Below are 14388 nucleotides of genomic sequence, written 5' to 3' on the forward strand. Positions count from 1 at the left end.
AAGAATTTTAAAATGATTTACTTTTCATTGATTATAATATAATAGAGGTGGGTACACATCATTTTAATGAGGGATTCACATGACATAACAGCTCTTAACACAGTATCGTAATGTATGCAATTTTGAATATACTCCTTTAATCTGGCAACCACTTAAAGACTGTGAGGGCCTTCTGATATTAAGGGTAAAGGTAACGTGCAGTTGGTGTAGGTATAAAATTATACTCCTGTACTTTTAGTCAATCTTAGTTTACCTTACGACTGTGATCCATTTTCAGCTGTATCGAGTGCAACAACATTTAGTAACCTGCACTAAATTGTAAAAACCTAACACCAGCCCCATTTTCATCCAGTGTAGAGCAACCGGTAAAGCTGACTATTTGTAGAAGGGGGATCAAACTCTCAATAAAAGAATCATGACTTTTGTGGTTTTAAAAGTTTCAAGTACCACTAAATTCATCAGATCACATTATCTCAATGAAGTGGTCTGGATGCAGTAGCCCTGTAGTTTTAGCCATGCAATGTAAAACATTTCAGTTTAGTTTACACTGCAAGGTTAAACACATCTCTAGTGGCTGTCTTCCTGATGGCTGTTAGGTGCACTTCCTCTGCAACAACAGAGTAAAACTAGGTCACATGACGTTGCAGTCCTTAGGAATTCAATGCGAAGTATTTGCATGTTCTCATCCTGTATGTGCATAAGTCCTAATGCTACTCTGAGAAGCATTAGATTGACCATCCGTGAGAGAGCGGGATGATGTCATGGAGCAGGCAAGAGCGCCAGGGGAGTATCATTCCTGGAGGTAAGGTAATAAAAGCCCTGCCTTTGTTGTGCGCATGGACAGCAATTAACTCTGTTCATGTTTAACTGTATTATGCAATAGAATGTTCCTTTTAACGGTAAACTTGTGTTGACTGTGAAAGTAAAAAACGTTCAACTTTTTTGGCCCCAGGTTCTAATCAAGAAAGTATCAAATTGTCATTCAAGTCTTGTTTGACAGCTGTCACTACTCATGTCACGTTCATATATTCTTGTGTATGTCAAATACGGAGGGTTGCTCTGTGAAGGATCCTTCCAGTTGTTTAGGATTGGTTTTACATTAAATTGTAAGGTGGTATGGCGGTTTGCAATAACTGCATAAATCAAATATTCGATACACACTTCCCTAAAATCTCATTACAGATGGGAGGAGAGGGAATGAATGGGAAGAAGTGCTCGTGTAGATCCCATGAAAGGTTGTCAAGATGGATTTTCTCACTGTTGGAAATCAAATATGTACATACTTTAAGAATTTGTGCAACATTAAATTGATTTGTGCTAGCTGTCCCTGTCTCTTCATCCCTTGTAAGTTGAAGAACCAGTCAAATAATATGTAAGTGGAGAGGTCACCATCCGTTTGGCAATAAAATAGAATCTGTATGTTGGATTATGGATGTCACAATCCGATATAGACAATTTTTAGTTAATTTCAAGCTCCAGAAGATTGAGGATACTTGTGAAGGCGCCGCTTTCCTGCATTCCCTTTCAAAATGTTTGCTTAGATTACTTTTGACACTTTTGTTTTTATTTTATTTTTTTGCAGCATCTTTGCATGCAGCAAATGGAAATTCAGAACCTATAGTGGCTGAAGAAGAACCTAGCTCCTTCACAAAGTATTTCAGTGTGGTTTGGTGCAAAGCATCGAAGAAAAAACACAAGAAGTGGGAAGGAGATGCTGTTCTTATTGCCAAAGGCAGAACAGTAACACTAAAAGACATGGAAGGAAAAGATATTGGAAGAGGTACGGGCATGAAGTTGTTTGTTGAATAACTGTTTAGTCCAGAACGACAGACTATTAGTTTGTGGTGCAGATTCACGTTAAGATTTTACGAAGGTTTCTTTAATGTTACACAGTAATGCGTTGTGCGATTACATGTACGAATTGAAACTCTGCAGAAATTACAGCAGTTGTGGTCCGAAATTGACATCCTGGTATGGTTAAAGAATAGGATGTGGAGAAGGTCACTTTTTACCTGTTACTTTACATTTTAGTTCCTTTTTGTCATGATCTTCCTGAAAAGACCTCTGTTATGATTGATTAAGCTCTCTGTTCAATGTAGTCCCCTCTGGCTGCCCTGGCATGTTTGCAGCCTTCTCTGGTACTTTGACTCATGCAAGGTGTCACCATGTTATGAATTGCCCTCTATATTTGACAACCAAGAATGATGCCCTAGAACTGTGTGTGCAGTTAGCAGGTATTTTGAAACAAAGGTCCTAAAACGGGTATTGTTTTAATGTGTGCTCTATAAAAGTGTTTTTTTTTTTTTGTTTTTTTTTCTTCTAAGGGGAACGGTAACTGGTGAGAATTAGGTTCCTCCAAACTGGAGAAGTATTGCCCCATTGCTCTGGTGCCCTGCCTTCTAGAACACCCAGTTCTTGGTCTATGATGGTTGAACATCCTTAATCAATGTGCTTAAAGGACCACTATAGTGCCAGGAAAACATACTCGTTTTCCTGGCACTATAGTGCCCTGAGGGTGCCCCCACCCTCAGGGACCCCCTCCCGCCGGGCTCTGGAGAGAGGAAGGGGTTAAACACTTACCTTTCTCCAGCGCTGGGCGGGGAGCTTTCCTTCTCCTCTCCTCCTCCTTCCTCGCGACGTCATCGGGTGAATGAGCATGCGCGGCAGGAGCCGCGCGCTCATTCAGCCGGTCGCATAGGAAAGCATTTACAATGCTTTCCTATGGACGCTGGCGTCTTCTCACTGTGATTTTCACAGTGAGAAGCACGCAAGCGCCTCTAGCGGCTGTCAATGAGACAGCCACTAGAGGTTTTGGAGGCTGGATTAACCCTCAGTATAAACATAGCAGTTTCTCTGAATCTGCTATGTTTATAAAAAAAAGTGTTAATCCTAGAGGGACCTGGCACCCAGACCACCTCATTAAGCTGAAGTGGTCTGGGTGCCTAGAGTGGTCCTTTTAAGATATCAAGAATATGTCCAGGCTGGCAGGAATCTATCCCCTGTTCAATTCATACGACACGAGGAGCACCCTATAAGCCTGGGCAGATAAGGGACCTTCCATTTTTGTTTACACAGATATCCCTGGGGGCTTAGCTTTGAGAAACTAGATTTCTTTCATATTTAACTCTGACAACATTTGCTTTATTTAGAGTATGGTTTTATGGTTTATTGGAGTATGAAACTGTGCAGAACTGTTTTTATTTCATAATAATAGACTGTACTTGATCAAGCATGGTAATTGTGTTTAAGGTTTATTGTAGACACACTCTCCTGTCTTACAGTGGACATGTTTTGTTATTACTGTCCTGTTTACTGCATCAGCCTCTTTTACCATGCTGGTTGAGTGGCTTGATGCCTATAAATCCCAGCCAGATGCCCATTGAAATTCTCTACAGTTTTTTTCTCCACGTGTACCCCTTTTCTGGATGAGAAGAGTACACCTACTAGACTTGTGCACAAATCCTGTTCAGCTGTGCTGAATGAATCAAATGCATGTTAATCGCTAGATTAATTTTATGAACGATCTAGTTTGTTTGTCTAACGATTAACAAAAATTTGATTACGTAAGCACATTTAGACAAGATTTGTGTACAAATCTAATACCTACACTGCCATATATACTGTGGCGAAACCAACCTCGCCACTGGGCCCTGGAGAAGCCTGTTTGCTAGCCTCTTACCTGCTGACTATGGCCCCTGGGTTATTTGGGGCATATTGTATTTTATTGTGCGACTGCTGGCCCTTTAAGCACAGGGAATGGTATTTTATTGTACTACAGCTGACCCTTACCTTCTCCATCATTTCGTTTTTCAGCTCCAGAGACTAAGTCCCGTTCGAAATGGGACTTAGTCGTTTTTCCGCATGAAATTGACCGACCGCACAGCCCAAATCTATGGAACTGTTTTGGGCAGGAAATTGTGCTTGCGGTCGGTCATAAAGGGACCTCCATCTAACTTTTGATCCACTGGTGGGATTTGCCTGATTTTTGGAAGGGTGTATGTTTAAAGTGTGCTGATTCTAAATATGCAGTTTTTTTGGATGTATGGATTTAAAGTTATAGCACATGTATAAAAACTGTAGTTTTCCTGGCTGTATAATTATGTTAACTGGTTATCTGAGGGGAGGGGATGTGTGGGTTGTACCATGTATCTGACTGGTTATTTTATGCCTCCCCCTGGGTGTGGCCTGTATGTGTACAATGGTAATAAAAGCCAGGCTGGATGTGCCAGTCCAGAGTTCCTGTTTTACCCTCAAAGTGAAGTGTCGTCTCATTATTGGGGGAAGGATTGATTGCATGCTGTTCCAGTTGACTGCTAGGAGTATAAGCCTATTTGTATGGTTCCTATTCAATGGTCTACAGCATTCATATGCTTGGGAGAATTTAAAAGGTTTCTCGGATTCAGTGTTCGTGTGTCTCTAGTCGGGAGAATGGTGTTTGCAGTAGCTGCCTGTGCATCTGGAAAGGGGATTATCGCCTAAACTGATTTTATTCCCTTTTATGCTGAAACGGTCCGTTACATATACAATTGACAAAAAATGTCTCTCACCTTTAAAATCAGTTGTTTTCCCCTTGACTGGAGACCTTACCAGTAGGGGAAACTTCATGCATTATCTGGATTCCTTAAGCAGCTCACTTTGAATCATGGATCTAGACAAAGATCGTTTCTTCTGGAATTCTCACACAAGGAAATCCATTGGATAAATTGGTATACCAACTGGTGTAGTAGCGATGACCATATCCTAGTGGTGCGGTCCCAGACCTTGAATGAACAATCTAAGAAACGTATCCACAGAGCTTAAATTAGTGAACGTAGGAAATACCGTGGCAATAGAATGTACAGATAGAAGTTTTTTCAAACCGGTGGTTATGGAATTAAAAACATAGGGCTAGCTACAGACGTCTTTTTTCCCCATCAGAGAGGAATGTTTAGGGAGCTGCCTACTGCAAAACAAGTCTCTGCTAGCTCTGTTTAGTTAATCCACTTGCCCTGCCTTATGAGCTGGTCAGTAGTTTGTGGTATTTTAGGATTAAAATGAATATTCTACCTACTGTTTTGTCTGTCATTGGCGTTATCTGTCATGTCTGTATGTATATAATAAATGATAAAATGTGATCAATATCAATATGTTCTACTTTACTTTTCATCTTGAATATTTGTGTTACTACTTAATTTAGAATGCTAAACATGCTCCCCCCTCCTTGCTGTTCATTTAAGGGTAACCATTTTTTGTTATAGTGACCGCATGTTTTTTTCCTCCTCCCCACCAGGTACTGGCTATAAACTTAAAGATCTAGAAAACCTTGAGGAAGGCCAGACTTTGATGATCGGTGGCAAAGAAATTGAAGTCATGGGTATAATTTCATTAGAAGATTACAATAGTGGCAGGTGTTTCCATTCTGTTGTGACATCTTCTACTCCAGCAGCTTCAGAATGTATGCCAGTAAAACCTTTCATAAACCCATTGAAGAATGCCAGCACTGCTCGTGGCAAAGAACAAGTATTCCGAGAAATTCAGAATTGTAAACCTCGACATGACCCAAATGCACCAAGTAAGTCTTTCTAGTGTTGGCTTTTGTTTGGCCGTTGTACAGAACACTGGTGAGACCTCACTTGGAGTATTGTACGCAGTACTGGAGAACGTATCTTCAGAAGGATAATGATACTTTGGAGAGAGTTCAGAGAAGGGCTACTTAACTGGTTCATGGATTGCAGGATAAAACTTACCAGGAAAGGTTAAAGGATCTTAACATGTATAGCTTGGAGGAAAGACGAGACGGGGGATTTGATAGAAACATTTAAACATCAAGGGAATCAGCACAGTAAAGGAGGAGACTATATATTTAAAAGAAGAAAAACTACCACAACAAGAGGACACAGTCAAATTAGAGGGGCAAAGGTGTAAAAATAATTTCAGGAAGTATTACTTTACTGAGAGGGTAGTAGATGCATGGGAATAGCCTTCCAGCTGAAGTGGTAGTGGAGGAGTTTAAGCATGTGTGGGATAGGTAGAAGGCTATCCTAGATATAAGATGAGGCCAGGGACTAATGAAAGTATTCAAAAAATTGGGCAGACTAGATTTTCTATGTATTGCATTTATGTTTGGAACATACTTTTTGTATCACTGGCATCAAACATTTACAAGGAAGTCCAAGTGGAGTTACTCTGTACAATTAAAATTAGGGAACCATGCACAAGATACAGAAGCAAATAGAAATTTCACCAAGTATTTGACAAAATTATTTTTTTGGATGTATGCATACTCTCAGGGTAAAAAAACCCAACAACTTACACATCATGAACTATGGTACATAGAAAACCTGAAAAGTAAGTTAAAAAAGAAAAAGATAACACTGACTCAAAAAAAAAAAAAAAAAAAAAGAAGCCGACACATGAAGGACACGCAAAAAAATAAAAATGGGCTACAAAATTTCACCAGTCGAATTCTAACAGTACCATGCTATAAATGTGACTACATGGTTCTTCCTGTATATTTGGAGTTTTAACGTTAAAGTCCAAATTGCATCCAGGTGAAGTCATTACATCAATTTGTAGAAAATAAAGCTTGCAATGGAGGTATTCTCCCCTCAATGAATACAGTGACCTCCAGCGTTTAACAGCAATATTATTTTCATAAAGCAGCCAAAGAAAACAAATAAACAAGAACAGAACAAAGAGATACAATATGCAAAAATTATGCACAAGCTAGCCTGGCCCAAAAAGTTAGAAATACAAAAAAAATCAGATAACACAAAAATGCTATAGAAAAGCTACCCTTAAAACAATGTGATTGTGTTGGGAAACCGTTTCACATATGGAAGCACTTAGTCAAAAGTTCTGGAACGTTCTCACCCAAATCGTTGGTGGTAAGTGGTAAAATAATTTGCATGGTACTGGGGACGGACGGCAGGTTCGACAGAGAGGCAGCTCTCCTACACTCTACGACAGACACCATCGGGGTGTATAGAAGAGCCATTTTCCGACACCTGTTGAACGCCACCAAGGCTCTGATTCCACTGCACTGGAAGCAAGATGTAACCTCGACGATTGGACTATGGATGGAACGGGTGGAGGAGATAAACAGGGCGGAATCGATACACGCCTCATTGATAGGTATGGAGGAGAAGCATGTTGAGAGGTGGCGGCCGTGGCTGGCCTACAGTGCAGGGTCTGGGGGGGCGTGGCCTGTGAGGGGTGCCCCTCTCCTCCCCCCCCACCCACGCCCGAGGGCGGGTGACACCGAACTGCACGGAATACCACGGATCCGAATCTACCACGGGCACGACGAGGGTGCTCCTCGAGATCCCCTTTTCCCCTTTTTTTTCTTTTTTTTTTTTCTTTCCCCTCTCCTCTTATCTTTCCGCTCTCTTCCCCATCCCCTCCTGTCTTTGTGTTCTCCTTTCTACACCACTTGCTCTCTTTCCCTGCCTCCAGGCAAGAGTCTGACCTCACTGACCGTGCACACTAGTCTCAACAACAGTCAAACGGGAGGGTATGGCAGGCTTGGGCCTCAGTTGTTATATGGATGCTCCGCTAACTCGCTACCTCCCACTACTATAGACTAAACCAACAGATTATACCGCCAACACGACAAAACAGGACCGCGGCCAAAGGCAATAAGACCCAATGGAAACCCACTATTTATCAATATTGTATGGACTCACTGTGTCGGGTCCTTACTGTTCAGTATGCACTCACTGTGTCGGGTCCATACTGTTCAGTACGACGACTCCCCTCTACGAATTTTAATCTTTAGGTTAGCTATACCACAGACCCTATAATGGCCCCTATCTGCCTAGAAGATGCTCCTAGGCTATATGCAACCATTATGATGACAAGCGAATCTTGACCATGTACTACACAGTCACTACCTGGCTTACCCAGAGGTGACACATCACCCCTTAATGTACGACCATAAGATGCAGACGTTTGCATATTTAATACATGTAACATAAAGAAGTTACCAATACTGATGCTGTACTACCTTCTAATTGTTAATATTGTTTAGGTTTTAATTTCGTTATAATCATATCGCTGCTCCCGATATTGCGAGACCTGCGTGTCTCCTATTTTGCTATCCTATTGCACTGTTGTACACTGTTGTACACTGTTGTAAAAGCCGTTTGAACTAAAAAAAATGATTTGCATGGAGGTATCCTGACTGTAGTGTGTGTCCTAAAATGAGGTACCCAATGGTATTCAAAAAAGGAGAGAGTAAGGTTGCGCCGAAAATATATTGAAATATACCAAAAAATAAATTGTATATTTAAGATAAAATGTCCAATATAATAGGTAAATTACAGATAAAAGGAGTAAAAAATAAAATATAAAAAATTCTTTAAGAGGGACAGCCAATTTTGATAGAGTAAAAAAAACGTTCTTGAGGAATTTCTTATCGTTCCAGAAGTATATGCAAGACACAAGGGAAAACAAGGGAACTCCAATGGTGTAGTAAATAATGCAAAATGCATAAAAAATAGAAAGGTAGAAAAAGGCTGGTCATTTTCTACGTTTCTGGTTTTGGAATCATCACCATTGAAAATATCTGGAGACAATACATACCACGTATATCCCAGAAGTGAGGATAATTTCACTTCATGCTATACACACCAGAGCTGGATAAAGCTCTGGTAAATGTGAGTAGAATATATCCCATCTATTTTGTATCCATTTTGCATTATTTACTACACCATTGGAGTTCCCTTGTTTTTCCCTTGTGTCTTGCATATACTTCTGGAATGATAAGAAATTCCTCAAGAACATTTTTTACTCTATCAAGACTGTTCCTCTTAAAGACTTTTTTTATTTTTTACTCCTTTTATCTGTAATTTACATATTATTATATTGGGCATTTTACCTTAAATATAGAATTAATTTTTTGGTATATTTTATATATATTTTATTATATTTTGGGCGCAACCTTTCTCCCCTCTCTATCTTAAGGCGTGCTGCCCTAAATCCAATTTTATTTTGTGATTTTATTTAGCGCTGACCCTTTCTTGAAATTGTACCCAATGGTATTCAGCATGGAGTGTAGTTGATGTAGCAGTAAGTTCCCAGAGGACTAATTGACTAGCTAATTGATTAACTTCTAGCAGAATTTAAGTGTTCTATTTTTTATTTTATTTTTTCAGACTCTCTAGTGATGTCAAAACCTACCCAGTATCACCAGCGAATGTTCAACAAGGCCAGCTTACCTGTTGTAGATGTGGTGGTGGACCCATACTTATCTGTTCATCTTAGACCTCATCAGAAAGAAGGCATTCTCTTCCTTTATGAATGTGTAATGGGAATGCGGTGAGATAGAAATGCTACATGCAAAGTAATGGCCAGGGGTGTTGGATTATATTTCCCATAATGCTTTGCGTGCCTTATTTATTCATTTATTTATTTATAAAATATTTTACCAGGGTGGATATGTTGAGATTTCTCTCGTTTTCAAGTATGTCCTGGGTCTTATACTGTGAAATATAGACCAATATCACTTAGAAATCCAGAATTGTATGGTTCTCTTAGGAGAGGAGACTTTCTAATTATTATTTTTTTTAAACCAACCAAACCAAAAATCTTCTCTTTTCATATACATGTCACAAAATGGCAGCCAGTAATTCTGTATTTTATTGTATATTTGTAACACGCCACATGCTCCTGGATCTGACAAATATAAAATATATGATACAGACATTAAAAAATATGATAAAATAACTATGGAGTTTTCCTTGTGCTTTAGCAGCAGAGTTGGAAGTGTTATAAGATCTCATATTGCAATATGGCCAGTTTAGCTACTAAATAGCGCAGTTTCTAGACTGGATTCCCTAGTGGGCATGCAAAAAAAAATCTAAAACAGAAGTATGGAAGTTGCCCCTTAACAGATTTTTCAAGTACTGCCTTCCTCAATCAAATACCTAGATGTATATATGGAAATAAATGAGAATATAAATAGAAAATAAATATATATAAACAGAACAGATGTGCCACACACAATTTCAGAGTGTACATTCACTGCTCAGCATGCATTCACTGTGTTGGATCCTTACTGTACAGCAGGCACTCACTGTGTTGGATCCTTACTGCTCAGCATGCACTCACTGTGTCGGGTCCTTACTGTTCAGTATGCACTCACTGTGTTGGATCCTTACTGTACAGCAGGCACTCACTGTGTCGGGTCCATACTGTTCAGAATGCACTCACTGTGTTGGGTTCATACTGTTCAGTATGCACTCACTGTGTTGGGTTCCTACTGTACAGCATGCACTCACTGTGTTGGGTTCTTACTGTTCGGAATGCACTCACTGTGTTGGGTCATTACTGTACAGCATGCACTCACTGTGTTGGGTCCTTACTGTTCAGTATGCACTCACTGTGTTGGATTCTTACTGTTCAGTATGCACTCACTGTGTTGGGTCCTTACTGTTCAGTATGCACTCACTGTGTTGGGTCCTTACTGTTCAGTATGCACTCACTGTGTTGGATCCTTACTGTTCAGTATGCACTCACTGTGTCGGGTCCTTACTGTTCAGTATGCACTCACTGTGTTGGATCCTTACTGTTCAGCATGTACTCACTGTGTCGGATCTTTACTGCTCAGCATTCACTCACTGTGTTGGATCCTTACTGTACAGCATGCACTCACTGTGTCGGGTCCTTACTGTTCAGTATGCACTCACTGTGTCGGGTCCTTACTGTTCAGTATGCACTCACTGTGTCGGGTCCTTACTGTTCAGTATGCACTCACTGTGTCGGGTCCTTACTGTTCAGTATGCACTCACTGTGTCGGGTCCTTACTGTTCAGTATGCACTCACTGTGTCGGGTCCTTACTGTTCAGTATGCACTCACTGTGTCGGGTCCTTACTGTTCAGTATGCACTCACTGTGTCGGGTCCTTACTGTTCAGTATGCACTCACTGTGTTGGATTCTTACTGTTCAGTATGCACTCACTGTGTTGGGTCCTTACTGTTCAGTATGCACTCACTGTGTTGGATCCTTACTGTTCAGTATGCACTCACTGTGTTGGGTCCTTACTGTTCAGTATGCACTCACTGTGTTGGATCCTTACTGTTCAGTATGCACTCACTGTGTTGGGTCCTTACTGTTCAGTATGCACTCACTGTGTCGGGTCCTTACTGTTCAGTATGCACTCACTGTGTCGGATCTTTACTGCTCAGCATTCACTCACTGTGTTGGATCCTTACTGTACAGCATGCACTCACTGTGTTGGGTCATTACTGTACAGCATGCACTCACTGTGTCGGGTCCTTACTGTTCAGTATGCACTCACTGTGTCGGGTCCATACTGTTCAGTATGCACTCACTGTGTTGGGTTCATACTGTACAGCATGCACTCACTGTGTTGGATCCTTACTGTTCAGTATGCACTCACTGTGTTGGGTCCTTACTGTTCAGTATGCACTCACTGTGTTGGGTCCTTACTGTTCAGTATGCACTCACTGTGTTGGATCCTTACTGTTCAGTATGCACTCACTGTGTTGGGTCCTTACTGTTCAGTATGCACTCACTGTGTCGGGTCCTTACTGTTCAGTATGCACTCACTGTGTTGGATCCTTACTGTTCAGCATGCACTCACTGTGTCGGGTCCATACTGTTCAGTATGCACTCACTGTGTCGGGTCCTTACTTTTCAGTATGCACTCATTGTGTTGGGGCCATACTGTTCAGAATGCACTCACTGTGTCGGGTCCTTACTGTTCAGAATGCACTCACTGTGTTGGGTCCTTACTGTTCAGCATGCACTCACTGTGTCGGGTCCATACTGTTCAGTATGCACTCACTGTGTCGGGTCCATACTGTTCAGTATGCACTCACTGTGTTGGGTTCATACTGTTCAGCATGCACTCACTGTGTTGGGTCCTTACTGTTCAGCATTCACTCACTGTGTCGGGTCCTTACTGTTCAGCATTCACTCACTGTGTTGGGTCCTTACTGCTCAGCATGCACTCACTGTGTTGGATCCTTACTGCTCAGCATGCACTCACTGTGTTGGGTCCTTACTGTTCAGTATGCACTCACTGTGTTGGGTCCTTACTGTTCAGCATGCACTCACTGTGTTGGGTCATTACTGTACAGCACGCACTCACTAGGTTGGGTCCTTTCTGTTCAGTATGCACTCACTGTGTTGGATCCTTACTGTTCAGTATGCACTCACTGTGTTGGGTCCTTACTGTACAGCATGCACTCACTGTGTTGGGTCCTTACTGTTCAGTATGCACTCACTGTGTTGGATCCTTACTGTTCAGCATGCACTCACTGTGTTGGGTCCTTACTGTTCAGTATGCACTCACTGTGTCGGGTCCTTAATGTTCAGTATGCACTCACTGTGTTGGGTCCTTACTGTTCAGTATGCACTCACTGTGTTGGGTCCTTACTGTTCAGTATGCACTCACTGTGTTGGGTCCTTACTGTTCAGCATGCACTCACTGTGTTGGGTCCTTACTGTTCAGCATGCACTCACTGTGTTGGGTCCTTACTGTTCAGTATGCACTCACTGTGTTTGATCCTTACTGTTCAGCATGCACTCACTGTGTTGGGTCCTTACTGTACAGCATGCACTCACTGTGTTTGGGTCCTTACTGTTCAGTATGCACTCACTGTGTTGGGTCCTTACTGTTCAGTATGCACTCACTGTGTTGGATCCTTACTGTTCAGCATGCACTCACTGTGTTGGGTCCTTACTGTTCAGTATGCACTCACTGTGTTGGGTCCTTACTGTTCAGTATGCACTCACTGTGTTGGGTCCTTACTGTTCAGTATGCACTCACTGTGTTGGGTCCTTACTGTTCAGTATGCACTCACTGTGTTGGGTCCTTACTGTTCAGCATGCACTCACTGTGTTGGGTCCTTACTGTTCAGCATGCACTCACTGTGTTGGGTCCTTACTGTTCAGCATGCACTCACTGTGTTGGGTCCTTACTGTTCAGTATGCACTCACTGTGTTGGGTCCTTACTGTTCAGTATGCACTCACTGTGTTGGATCCTTACTGTTCAGAATGCACTCACTGTGTTGGGTCCTTACTGTTCAGTATGCACTCACTGTGTTGGGTCCTTACTGTTCAGCATGCACTCACTGTGTTGGGTCCTTACTGTTCAGCATGCACTCACTGTGTTGGGTCATTACTGTACAGCACGCACTCACTGTGTTGGGTCCTTACTGTTCAGTATGCACTCACTGTGTTGGATCCTTACTGTTCAGTATGCACTCACTGTGTTGGGTCCTTACTGTACAGCATGCACTCACTGTGTTGGGTCCTTACTGTTCAGTATGCACTCACTGTGTTGGGTCCTTAATGTTCAGTATGCACTCACTGTGTTGGATCCTTACTGTTCAGCATGCACTCACTGTGTTGGGTCCTTACTGTACAGCATGCACTCACTGTGTTGGATCCTTACTGTTCAGTATGCATTCACTGTGTTGGGTCCTTACTGTACAGTATGCACTCACTGTGTTCGATCCTTACTGTTCAGCATGCACTCACTGTGTTGGGTCATTACTGTACAGCACGCACTCACTGTGTTGGGTCATTACTGTACAGCACGCACTCACTGTGTTGGGTCCTTACTGTTCAGCATGCACTCACTGTGTCGGGTCCATACTGTACAGCACGCACTCACTGTGTTGGGTCATTACTGTACAGCATGCACTCACTGTGTTGGGTCCTTACTGTTCAGTATGCACTCACTGTGTCGGGTCCTTACTGTACAGCACGCACTCACTGTGTTGGGTCCTTACTGTACAGCACGCACTCACTGTGTTGGGTCCTTACTGTACAGCACGCACTCACTGTGTTGGGTCCTTACTGTACAGCACGCACTCACTGTGTTGGGTCCTTACTGTACAGCACGCACTCACTGTGTTGGGTCCTTACTGTTCAGTATGCACTCACTGTGTTGGGTCCTTACTGTTCAGCATGCACTCACTGTGTTGGGTCCTTACTGTTCAGCATGCACTCACTGTGTTGGGTCCTTACTGTTCAGCATGCACTCACTGTGTTGGGTCCTTACTGTTCAGTATGCACTCACTGTGTTGGGTCCTTACTGTTCAGTATGCACTCACTGTGTTGGATCCTTACTGTTCAGAATGCACTCACTGTGTTGGGTCCTTACTGTTCAGAATGCACTCACTGTGTTGGGTCCTTACTGTTCAGCATGCACTCACTGTGTTGGGTCATTACTGTACAGCACGCACTCACTGTGTTGGGTCCTTACTGTTCAGTATGCACTCACTGTGTTGGATCCTTACTGTTCAGTATGCACTCACTGTGTTGGGTCCTTACTGTACAGCATGCACTCACTGTGTTGGGTCCTTACTGTTCAGTATGCACTCACTGTGTTGGGTCCTTACTGTTCAGTATGCACTCACTGTGTCGGGTCCTT

General features: G+C 42.2%; 1 protein-coding gene across 2 annotated transcripts in view; it reads left to right on the top strand.

Moving 5' to 3' along the window:
• The window catches only part of RAD54B (RAD54 homolog B), a 91927-nt gene that overhangs the window by 34435 nt on the left and 43104 nt on the right, over positions 1–14388 (top strand). For both annotated transcript variants that reach the window (XM_063451243.1, XM_063451244.1), the window contains 3 exons: positions 1583–1780; positions 5270–5551; positions 9135–9297. In XM_063451243.1, coding sequence (XP_063307313.1) covers positions 1583–1780; positions 5270–5551; positions 9135–9297 — 643 coding nt within the window. The remainder of the gene's footprint in view (positions 1–1582; positions 1781–5269; positions 5552–9134; positions 9298–14388) is intronic.

Source organism: Pelobates fuscus, chromosome 4 (genome assembly GCF_036172605.1).
Source record: "Pelobates fuscus isolate aPelFus1 chromosome 4, aPelFus1.pri, whole genome shotgun sequence".
Lineage (NCBI taxonomy): Eukaryota > Metazoa > Chordata > Amphibia > Anura > Pelobatidae > Pelobates > Pelobates fuscus.